This window comes from Lepisosteus platostomus, chromosome 1, assembly GCF_059453375.1.
Source record: "Lepisosteus platostomus isolate fLepPlt1 chromosome 1, fLepPlt1.hap1, whole genome shotgun sequence".
Lineage (NCBI taxonomy): Eukaryota > Metazoa > Chordata > Actinopteri > Semionotiformes > Lepisosteidae > Lepisosteus > Lepisosteus platostomus.
Genome location: NC_142611.1, coordinates 9,805,236 through 9,818,037, shown reverse-complemented (window position 1 = coordinate 9,818,037; position 12,802 = coordinate 9,805,236). Strand labels below are relative to the sequence as shown.

At 35.8% G+C, this 12,802-nt stretch overlaps 1 protein-coding gene across 5 annotated transcripts in view; it reads right to left on the bottom strand.

Moving 5' to 3' along the window:
* The window catches only part of LOC148677652 (cGMP-specific 3',5'-cyclic phosphodiesterase-like), a 65,839-nt gene that overhangs the window by 27,951 nt on the left and 25,086 nt on the right, over positions 1 to 12,802 (bottom strand). For 2 of the 5 annotated variants that reach the window (XM_088616160.1, XM_088616243.1), the window contains 5 exons: positions 7,529 to 8,117; positions 3,934 to 4,023; positions 1,993 to 2,064; positions 1,639 to 1,728; positions 667 to 804 (listed from right to left, as the gene is read on the bottom strand). In XM_088616160.1, coding sequence (XP_088472286.1) covers positions 667 to 804; positions 1,639 to 1,728; positions 1,993 to 2,064; positions 3,934 to 4,023; positions 7,529 to 8,117 — 979 coding nt within the window. Of the gene's footprint in view, positions 1 to 666; positions 805 to 1,638; positions 1,729 to 1,992; positions 2,065 to 3,933; positions 4,024 to 7,528; positions 8,118 to 11,739; positions 12,576 to 12,802 lie in introns of those variants that run through there. The other 3 variants (XM_088616076.1, XM_088615988.1, XM_088616331.1) reach the window with 3 other exon arrangements.

The window sequence follows — 12,802 nt, the reverse complement described above, 5'->3', positions numbered from 1 at the left end:
ACAAACTGTCACCACTGGATAATCAAGATATTGTTTATTTTACTGTCATTTATTCATAATATGAAACAAACATGGTTTAATAACCATTTTTGATTAATAAAAACAAAATTGTTTTTATTAATCAAAAAAGTATTAAAATCTAATAAAGATTAGATTAAATAAATTCTAGAGAATTACTGTGTGCTCTATGGGAGAACAAATTCATATAGTAAACTGCCTTAGGGCTGTTTCTTTTCTTTATCTGATTGTCTGGGTTTCATTGTTTGAAGTGGATAAACTATTATCTTGGATTCTGTAGAAATTACAGCCCAATGACCAATTTCCTTTTGGGAATTTTGTACTATTGGCAAGTTCTGCTCTATTTGTGTTAGACATGTTTGGAAAAGATGGATCTTGTCAGCCCACTTACATCTTCACAAAGCATAATTCGTAATTCAAAAGATTTGAAAAAGTTTTCCTTATCGTCCGCTTCATTCCTCTCATACTATAATGATAGTATTCTTTGTTAGAAAATTCGTCATCACAAGTCCTACTATAAACGTCAACACAATGAAGTATAAAGGGCAGAAACAGTGACTCCCTGTAGTACAATACACTTACTACAATATCACATTGTAATTGAAACAATGTGAAGCCTCTTCAGTTTTGTATAGTTATTTCACTCACCATAGAGTCTCCATCTGCTATGAATACAGTGCAGCCCTGCGCTTGCATGAATGACAATATTGTTGCTGCAATCTTCTTCAGAATTACTTCAAGGGATTGTTGTTCTTCAAATATCAAGCTGGCTAAATCAAGCAGGACCTAATGTAGCAGAAAGAACTAATAAATTAGTATCATACTATTTGCAAAATTACTAAACTTCCGACAGAGACGGGTGCAAGTTGTATGTCATGCACATTCTTCAGAACGATATATCAGACTATAACATTTAAATGACTTAAAGTTAAGGTTTAACAATAGTTTTGGATGCAGCACAACAAAATAACTTGTGATGGATTAAAAAATGGAGCAAGTGAAAGGACTCTGTAACAGGATTTTGGTGTATATAAAATTATGACGAGTGAAATAACTTGAAATGGCTTGCTAATAACGCCTCTCACCAACGGAAATGTGTCATGACAGTGTTTTTTTGCCTGTGCTTTTAAATTTCTCTTTATGTTTATACTGCTTTGATTAAAAGGTGTTATAAAATAGTTCACTTTCCTCTTCTCCTTATTCATCTAAAAATAGCATAGAATGTGTATCCTTAATCTTATTAATGACTTGTATGTAGGAAAGTTTCGGGTCTTCTTCTTAAGCATTGCATTTCAGGTAATAAAAGAGTCATTTTACACACAATAAGAAAGTAGAATCACAGGTAACTTCATTTACTGTAGGTCAGGATTAAATCATAATTTACTAAAAACACCTACTAAATGTGAAATACAGTTTTTAAGGCTGTATCAAGTGCATCAAGCTGTGCTTTTTCCTTTTGCAGAGAAATTCAAGGTTTGTTGTAATCTGCGCCTTTGTGGAAATCAGTGTAGATTGCTTTGGTCCATTATTTTATTCTCAGTAAACACATTTCAAATTAAAATGCTTCTGTATTCTTAATAAACACTTGCATCATGAAATATGTAATTCTCGGGATAATACCTGATTACGGCGGTTTTCAAGCCTTGAAGTCTCATACAGCTGGGCGTTGTGGAGAACAATCCCACAAAAGGCCAAATATGCTGAGAAATCCTATAAATAGATTCAGGTTAATTATTACTTTAATATACACTTTCTGACCATGACCCTTAGAATACGTCCTCGTAGCATTTGAATATACAGCTCCTCAAACAATGCAAACAATACAGCAGACCTACAGTAACTTACGTTATAAGACTTTAGTGTAAACACACATGGAAACCTACGAGACAGTAGATAAAGTACCAAATAAATACTAGAAAAAAAGCAAAAGCAGTCATGAAAAATAATGAGAAACTGATACAAAATAGAATTTACCTTTTCATCTTGTTCAGTAAAAGTGCCATTTTTGCCACACTTTTTATTTATCGCCTGTGCCACACCAACAACCTGTATGGGGAAATAACAAAACAGATAAAAAAGTGCACTAGATTTAAAAATATATTTATTTTCATAGTTTCTCACGAAACTTTGGCATATTCATTTTCGCAAGTCTATTCTACTGCACCTGCTAAGGAATTTCTCTGGTCCCATGTAAGTAAAATATACTATAGGAACAAGCATCAATTTAATAGCAATCCTACCTACAGTTTACAAAAGCTTTAAAAAGCAAAGCACTCCAGAAATCTTGGGATTTCTAACTGTATATTATACTGTATACTGTAAGTTAAGCAATTGGTATTTGTGATAATGAGATTAACATGAATGACAACAACAATTGACAAATTATTTTTGGGTAATTACATGTATACTTTTGATCACATTAGAAAAAAAAACTAATGATGGCAGCAGCAGAATGAATTCTGAATCTGTTTGGAGATACATACTGTCTGCACGTGTAGTGTACTGTGAATGCTTTCATACATATTGGGCAGCACTTTGACAGACAGGATAAAAATTACCCAAACCATGGGACACATACAGTACAACCACGAGGAAAAAAGAAATCAGGAGAAAAAAAGTGTAAACTGTTACATTCATCAAATCAGTCTCTGGATTTAAATGAAACTGTTTTTGCATTTTACACACTACAGGAAAAATGGAAGTCAGAACAACGCCAGGAACAGGCAAGAACTCAAAGTGGTCACAGAAAAACATCTCCAATGATTACACAAGGTACTTGTGTTGTAGGATTTTTGTACTTATTGCCTCAAAGGAACATGCAATTAAATACTTACATTTACTCTGAAATGTACTTAATGTTCTTGTGTAGCAACACACGTGGTCACTGGGGTGAGCTGACTGTTTACTGGGTTAAACACAAAGACTTTGTTCTAATGAGATAACATGTATGCAGGAAATTGCCTATTTCTCTTTTGCAGGACTGTCTGTCAACAATATCAAAAAGAAAATTTGAAAATCACATAAACCAAACTGTTCTGAGGCCATAGAGCAATCTATTATGTTTCACAAATGAACAGACATAACAGAAATACACCAAATGGACCCCTGAAAAAATGTAGCTGGTTGATCAGCATTTTTAATATTGCATTTTTCCTATTTTTACTGAAATAAGTGTTTCACAAGATTGGGCCTCCCCTTAATACTACCCAGGACAATTAAGGTAACGATTACTTGTTGGCAGAGCAATTACCTACAACAGTACAGAACCTTGTACTGTTCTTTTCTCCATGTGTTTTAACACTCACAAATCTTACCTGTCAATAGGAAGGAAGACAGAACACTTGCTAACACTACGAAGCTCTGTCTGGAAGCACAAAGTTAGCTGATTCTCCAGTCATCTATGACTCCATCCAATGTGGAGCAGACCTACGTACAGTACAGTCAACAGTGTGACCTTCAGATCAAAGCCATTCTCCTGGATGTAGGAGAAATCCAGCACTCCAGGCAAAATAAAGACTCCAAGAGGATTAGGTTTGAGTTCAGGTAATCTGCACTTTTCTTTTTTATACACGGGGGATTTCTCTTCTGCCCATTCAATTCTTTTGACGTCTTCCAATGGAAATTGCCTTTATCTGCTCTTGGTAGAACAAGGGTCAAGGGGCATTAAAGTCCAAGGAAACATCACGTTACAGGTCTCTTTAAATCATCACATGGCTTAAGCCTGGGAAAAGAGTTGGCATTGCTCATTTAAACAAATAATGAGTTCAATTAGTTAACGGAGGACCTGATAAAAAAAGGCTATGCCACTTGAGGACTGGAGTTACGAAGCCCAGTAACAGACAAAACTAAATTTGTCAGTTAACAAATATTCAGCAAATACACAAAGAAAATGAGGAAATGAAAGACATACTGTACCTCCTCTCTGTGGTTCTTAATTGGCATGCACAAAATACTCTGTGTCTTGTACCCTGTAATATGATCAACCTCTGCGTTGAACCTTGCATCCTGCAAAAATAAACATGATTTGCTTGTAAGGTAATATTATTACCAGGTTAGAAAAAGAGATAGTCACGTGAAGTCTAACTATTAAATTCAATTAAACCTTTATTTCTGTATTCTAAACTCCACTCAAATGCAGATCCACATAGGAAAAAAGCAGATCCAAAACAAACATTCCTCAAATTGCCTGTCAACAGTTTTATCTTTGTGGGAACATCACGCATTTAATCTGCTCTTTTATACACTCCACTTTCGTTTACTTAAACCTGTGATGTAGTTAAGAGTAATGAACAATTTCTCCAACAGTTTGTTTACAATCTAAAAAGGTCACCTGATATATAACCCCTCTATCTTCAATTTACATTTACTGCCCAGGGCACATTTTAAAATACATTAGTTTTACAACTGAAAAAAATATAACCCCTCTATCTTCAATTTACATTTACTGCCCAGGGCACATTTTAAAAAACATTAGTTTCACAACTGAAAAAAATATTGCCAGGCTAAAAAAAGTAAAAGTCGAAATGCTCCAGAGCTTAAGGCAAAAGCTGAGTCAAGCATTTTTTATAAACAGTTCAGCCATTTTAATTGACAGCAAAAACAAGTTACTTCCCAGTAGAATACGAAATGCCCAATCACGATGTAGCTGGTGAAAAAAGTTCCCTGTCATTTCCAGTTTTAATTAGCACAGTGAGGTTGAAAGCATGAGCCTCAGGGACCATAGAAAAGCAGCACAAAAACAATCTAATGTGAGCTAGGATATCTAGTCAAAATAAATTCCCATCACAATCAGATGGACACCAGCAGTTTATGAAAGCCAAAATATTTTTTATGGTTGAGTTGAGTCTAGCTGGGTAATGTGTCTATTATGACGCAGGAAATCCAGTATCTGGATCACATTTCAGTTTACATGATAGCGGTTGTTGTTTTTTTTGCTCCCAAAATCATGTCACACTTGCCTGCTTGAATGCAAGATTACTGCTCTAATTGGCCACAGGTGGATTTGAAAACAGCAGGGTTTCTACTCCCACAGAGCCTTGCTGAAAACAGACTGCAACCTATCAAAATGAGCATCTTATTAAAACAGTCGAAAAAGCTGCCATTTTTGACAGTTGGGCAGCAATGTATATAACATACTGTCTGCAAAGCAAACAACACAAAAAAGGAGAGATTTATGGGTGGCTTCTCTACTACACAATACATACTCAATTCTGAGGCCATTTTTTAACAGTTACAGTTCATCAATGTCATTTGTGTCTTTTAAAAGACCTGTTCATGTACAGTGGATAAATACAGTGCAGAGAAAATGCTTGTGAACCCCCTAGTTTGGCCCATATTATTGTATATTTTAGACTTAAAACATTATTAGATTTTGATTAGTCTTTGTAAAAGGGGAAGACAACCTGATTAAGCATATAACACAAAGATATATTTATTTGCATTACTAAATCAACAAAATCATCCAACCTCCTTGAGGAGCAATGACTTGAACTAGACATTTACTGTAAGTGTTTTATTAGTCTCTCAAATTTGCAGATAAAATGCTGAAATCATGGTTCCATCAATAAAGCAGCAGAGCAGCCCCAAACCATGATTACTACCGTGTTGCATTATCACCACACAAAATGTTTCTCACTGTGGCTCAGAGTTCAACCATTGACCCGTTTGTCCAGAGAACAGAGATCTTCCTGTAGTCTTGTGGATCATGCAGGTGATCTTTGGTGAACTTGAACCAAACAGCAAGATTCTTTTTAAAGACCACTGGTTTCTTCCTGGCTTTCCTTACATGAAAACCAATCCTGTTCAGTCTTTTCCTGGTGGTTATGGTGTGAACACTGATATTACCCGCAGGAAGAGAGGCCTACAGACCCTTAGATGTTACCCTGAGATTCTCAGTGACTTCCTGGATACTTTTCCAGGTGGTTCTTTGGGACTTTAATGGTGGGACTACCGGTCTTCAGTAGATACACCATGTTCTTGAATATTTGCAGAATGTGGATTGTCTGAGAGTGGATGGGTGGATTCCCAGTGTATAAAAATGGTTTTGCAACACTCTCTGGACTCATTTGCAGAACGACATTTGTGAGGTCCTATGAAATCTTTTCTGATTATAACATGTCAAATTTCCATTACATTTATGTTGAAGACCAAACTTACAAAGTTTCTCATCATTATACATTATAGGGGTGTCCAGACTCAGTGCTTGTTTACTCAGTTATTTAACCACCCGATTCTTTCATTGTGCTTCACTTATTCTTTTATACATACAGTAAGTCTTATATTTTTCCATCTTTCTTCTTAAAATACAATACCTTTGTGTCTTAAAGATAAAAATGATAAATATAAACCTTTTACCTCTTGGTTATTTAAGAAAAGATCAGTTTCATTTAAAATATGAAATCGTATTGGTTATTCATCCACATTTTCTCAGCACTGTGTGTATCCTTTGTGTGTGTTGTGAGAAAGTTGTTTCTGTTTATTGTTTATTAAAAAAGAACACTTTCCTAAGACAGTTCTACTATTATGAACTATTTACAAAATGTGCAAATGTTGTATCTTTCCCTGCAAAAAGCAAACAACAGAGAATCTTGTTAACTGAAGATAAGTGATAACTGAAAGCAATCCTATAGTGCCATGAGGTCCTCCAAACCAGGTTAGCAATTTGAGATGACAGCCTGGAGACCTACTTGTAAAGAACAGAATTGACTGGAAAAATCTGAGTGACATACAGTACTTAGTTTATGTGTATAACAGAAGCCTCCCACACAGTAAGCCATGTGTACAACAGCAGGCTCTCACACCATTTGAACCCATGACCTTCCTAGTCTTCCCAGTCTAAATGGGGTTAATTCTGAAATACAGATGTTCAAGAACATAAAATAAGAATGTGAAGTGTGCATGTGCAATACAAAAAGTCAAGATACTTGTGAAGGATATCTATATTTTAGTTTCGACCTACACCACAAAAACAAGGAGAACATGGAGTACATATGTTATAACTTCAGATTCCTAAGTGATTAGAAGTATGGAAAAAACTTATTTTTAGTAGAAAAGCTCAATCAAAATACTTTTTGACTAATATGCACATCTTTGCTTGCCAACATTTCAGCACATCCACAACCATGCCTAAAAAAGCTTCCCAATCTAAGTCTTCAGACTTCTTGTAATACAAAATGTAAGATCTGGTTATTTTAAGTACATACTGTATGTGATTCATCATCAACATCCTTAGTTCTATGCATTCACCTCTCGTCTAATGATCATTAAGGAGGGCAGATGCACTTTTGCTTTGACAACGCTTGTTTCAGGACTTAAGTATTGCTATGGAGACGTTAAAGCTCTGTCTCATAACACTTTCAAAGTCACATCATGCAAACATCAGAACAAACACACTGTAATATAATGCTAGAAACAAGTGTTGTTCAAAAAGTTTAAAGTTTAAAGTTAAAAAAGCTCCACACTGAATTTTTCAAAGAAATTAAGAGTAAAGAAATTAAGAAATCTTGAGTACCTCATAAGCATTTTTGATATTGAGTGGCTGTCCAGTAGCTGCCACATAGCCCACAATGCCCTTGTTCCACTCCAGACGAATACAGTTGTTTGAAGCTTCTTCTAATGTTGAGCCCTCTGCCAAGTCAAACAGTCTACTGACCAGGAATTTCTCATTGGAGCTGTCCTCACAGACCAGGAAGAGCGAGTACCGATCGGCATCTATAAGTGCATTGATGTGCAGGAAAATCTTGTGGCAGAGTGCTGTTACATCCAGGTGGCTGGAGATATCCTTCACCAGCTCCAGAAGCCGAGTGCACTGGTCACTCACCTGGACCTCACCTGCCTGCAGCCTCTGGCCTTTTAGGGGCACCTGGACCTTCTCTGAGTCACTAACAAAAGTCAAGGAGCCCTCCGAGTCTTTGCAAACAATGGGCCGCAGCGGTCTGTCAAATTCAGAAGCAGAGATTTTCCGGGTGGGGGTCCCGGGGGTAGCGGTCTCCTGGCGGCCGCTCTGATGAACAAGGCCCGGTTCCGCCTGAGCTCTGCTTCCTTCTTTGGAGGGAGGGATTGAATGGACTCTTTCAGCAAACCACGCGTTGACCATCTCCCTGCAAAAACCAGATCTCATTTACAGCCCCCCTTGCTATTCTATGACATTCAGGTAGCTGCATGTTATCACATTAACATTTGTCATCAGACGCAACATAAGAAAAAGAGTGTATAAACTAATGAGACACCTGTCCCTTATAAATTCATTTCCAAGCTGGTAAACCTAATGTACAGTATAAGGTCCAGATTAATCTGTGACTCAAGTCATAAAGAAAATCAAATAAAAATATCTGATTATATAAGTATCCATAAATTGACTTAATGTGTTAGTCATCTTTTCTAGGATTAAATCCTGAGATTCTCAGATTTTGGGATGTTTGTTTCTATTGGCTACAAAACATGATATTCAATTAAGCTAATTAAACACTGGGGAAATGCTCACTTCAAAAGTCACCTACTGTACAAAACTAGGACAGCAACTACCCATGAGTAGAGCCTGACATAAATCATTAGGCAGCTTGGAAAAGCTGAGCTTTCAGCAGATGTCTGACATTTTCCTTTGAATGCTTTTACTTCTGTTATGCTCAAGTGTAAACTGACTGATAAATAAATACTAAACCTCTTCATTTCAACAAAAAAAACACAATTAATTTTTAAGGTATATGGTCATGGAGAAGAGATACTAGAAATAAATTACTAGCTTTTTGCATAAATGACAGTGGTCTCTGTTTGCAAGGACCCCCTCCAGAAAGCCTGTTTCTGTGAAATCCTCTAACAGAAATCTGAAGTCATCAGTTTTTAAGAAGTACAGAAGTTCACCACCAGTGGCTGCTACACTATGTCATATTATCTATAAACCTTTTTAACTCTTTTTTTAAATGAACGGGTTCATCATTTCAGCTCAAAGGTTTCACTAAAATGGGTGTTAAAATGCAAAATGTGAACTGAGTGTCCAGATTAAAAAAAAACAACAGAAGTGGGAAAGGGTTTCACTCAAGATTCAGTTAATGCTGTTACCTTGATCACTTTCTAAAGCTTTGATATATAATGCATACTTGGCGATCTGTTGAACAATTTACAGGAATAAAAAGGATTGAGAAAGGAATAATCAGAATCAGATTTTTTTCCTAAAAAAAATATTAGTCTGATTAGTATAAAAGATTAACATGGAGATATACATTTGCTTACTTAATAATATTTTAATAATTTAGCCCTTGGAGTCTAAAATGCAATTTCCCTACATAATTAGGAGCTGAATATATGCACTGAAATAAACCTTTGGGCCTAACGTCCATAAAGCCTCAGTGTTTGTGTAACTCTGCTGCATATTAAAATATGTAACCTTAGAAGTCTTGCTAACTGCTGCCCTTTCAATAAAACAGCATATTTAATTTAAATTAAAAGTTCAAAATCTCAGATCAATCAACACTATTTAATCCTTTACAGTCTTACAAGTTCTGTTTTGTTAGCATCAACAGTCAATTTTTAAAATACTGTATATTTCTGCTTGTAAGTAAAGGATGAAAACATGCTTCTTAAGATTACTTTTTATTTTCTCTTCCCATTGATCCTTAATAGTTTATGGTTTCTGCTTCTTCTTGTTTTGTCTGTTTTATTTAATCTTCCTTGATTCTTTTTTTCTGTTTTCATGAACAGCAGCTACAGTACAAAGAACACCAAAACAGAAGGAGCAACTAATTTAAAAAGCACTATCTACAGTATGTATTGTTTTGTGAGGTGTACAACATACAGTAATTACAATCTGATGTACTGTTGTTCATAAAAAACTTATCTGATAACCGTAAAAAATGTTTATGAATATTATTAGTTACCGACTGACGCCTCCTTCTCATGCAACATAAATGCACTGCTGAATGCACAATGAAAAATACAATTCTGGAAAATAAAGACTACTTTATTGCAAAACTCAGTTGACAGCATACCTCCCACTTATATTCTTGTATTGTTTTCACCTCCTGATAATCCTAAACAAAGCTAATGCACATTAAAAATGTAAAAGCAGTGATTCCTCATAAAATGGTACATTACATCTTTTTAAAAAAACCTTTTACATCAATATAGTTAGAGCTTACTTTCCAAAAAGAAGCCAATTCACTATAATTTTGATTGTTATACTGTACAGTCTCCTGACATATACCATAAAAGGCACTATATAAATTCTATATAAAAAGTTATTACACGTATCTCTGATATTTTATGCAGATTACTCTGAACACAAACCATAATGATATGTCTCTGTGATAGTATAAACTAATGTAAAATAAAAAGGATAAGGAATATGAGGATTCTTAGATCATAGAGGATTTTTAAGTGTTTGAGATTGCATTTAGGGGGAAAAAATAAAATGAGGACCTGAATAAATGTTCACTGAATTGACTAGATTTTCTTTAGATGCAGTCAAATGTAAGATGTAAAAAGTACATCTTAAATATGTATTACTGTAATTATGCTACATCAGGTCAATTTCACTGCAAAGCAAATATTTCAAAGGATATACTTGTTAAGGCAAGGGAAAATAAATATGCCTGCGATCAAATTTATATAGATGGTATTGATTAATACTATGTGAGAGTGTACTTCTGCCATTCATTGCCAAAACGCCAGTAACAATAAAAATAGAATAAATTGTCAAAGTTGTGCACGAATTTACTATCATGGTATTAATATTACTATTAAGGCTAGTTCTTATTCAGAAAACTTACTAAATTTTAATTATTATTGCAGTAATAGTTATAGTAATTATTGTACTGCAGTTAAACGTGTGAGGTACGCAAGAAATGAATGGACTAAGTTATTACAAAAACTGGAGCTCGGGCGAGGTGAATACCATTGTTGCGCGAATTTCACATGGAATTACTCAATCTGAGTGCGAGTAATTACGAAACACAGTTTAGATTTTTATTTTTACGGTTTTAGTTTATTTTGGCATCTCTACTTCTGACCTGCGTCTGTCCTATGGCACGAACACAAACTGCGACTAAAGAGGATGAGATCTGCGTTAGTAGCCAACGGAAAAAAGCGAAAGACCCATTTCAGGAATACAGTTAACAACGATAACATTTACGTGTACTTAAAAGAGGTACCTTTGGAATATTTTTACAAAGCAGTTAACGAACACATTAACTTTACAACCGTTGTGCAGGACACAAATTGCATAGACACAATTACTAAAATACTTTGAGTTGACAATAGAACTGCTAAAGAAAAAGCACCTGGGATTATTCCAACTCTACAGACAAACGTGCCTAAACACTAAATTTAATACAATATTTAAATACATAACCCTTGTGATTTTGTGACATCGTCCGAATTTACAGTGTTGCAGTATTGCAAACTACTGAGTACTCCTGTCTACTCTAGACAGGGATCTGCCAAAAGACTGCTACTGGTAAAAGTGTTGCAAATTATGAAAAAATATTTCATCTTTCATGTTATTACTATACCTAAATGTTTGCATTTCAAACGCAACATAAGTCTTAAACTGCAAAAACAAATGTATTTTTTAAAAACACCTTTTTACATTATCAGCACATAGGAAAGTAGATGAAAGTGCAAAGTATGTTTGTAGTTTTAAATAACAAATGCATTGTATTATTACCAGTATAATAAAACTAAATATTTTCCTCTTTCACCGCTGATCAAGCCCTTTGCTGACCTTACCGTGTAGCTTTTCTTACAAAATAAGAATGAGCGAAGTCCAAGTGATCATCCAGCCATGCCTCCATCCTTTCGTTTTCAGAAAGACAGAAATCTTCCATGGTGCGGGATAAATCCCAACGAATGTACAGGAGAAAACGCTCAAAACCGGAGGGGCAGTACAGCCGGGCACCCGAGCGGTGCTCTTTAAGAGGAGTCAAGCAAAGAACAGAACTCTCTCAGTGTGCATGGTGCGACAGAGGTAACGCACTCCGAGCCGACTCGCAACAGCTGGCCTTTGCATCTGACAGCGCTTCACCCAGTCAGGAGAAAGGGAAAACACGGAAACTCTACACATTGTGGAACTGCGTGGGGCAGCGCATCTCGCCCTGATAACGCGCAACAACCATAAAAGAACAGTACAGGAGGATTAAAAAAACAAACAACTTGGCATATAACCACCTGATTTACCAAGCTCCAGCAGAAACTCGCTATTTTTTTCTCACTCACTTGAACCACTCTTAAATAAAAAAAAAAAAATCATATCGTTTGTGTATCTTATACTCTTGGGTAATTTTCGTCTCCAACGCAACGTTATTAGTATTGTGCCTATTCCGTAATCATAAGATGGACATTTGGTACGCTGTAAAGAAGCACATAGTGAATGTTTCATTAAAAAAAAAATAATTGGAAGAAAAATTGATTCCTAATGAAAATAGTGCTGTCACTCCTCGAAGAGGAGTAGAGTACAGAGACAATGTGACAGGAAAGTCTTCCAGTCACTCCTGGCGGACAAGAAGGCGTTGTCGCACACGGCCGGCAACAGCATCAGCAGAAACGCGTCCTGTGATGTGACAGAAGAAGCATTACCCCGTGCTTCTCACGAACCTTAACATGGAAAGCCCCTTGCTTCTGTTCCCACTTGGACCATATTCAATACTCTGGTGTTGTTTTACAAACAGATGGTAGTATTTTTTTTTTCCTCATGAGAAAACCCACTGTGCTGAGATGCATATGTGTCTCCCGTTTCCCCCTTCCAGATGAATAATTTAATATCAGGATTGTTCAAACTACAGTAAGTGTGCCC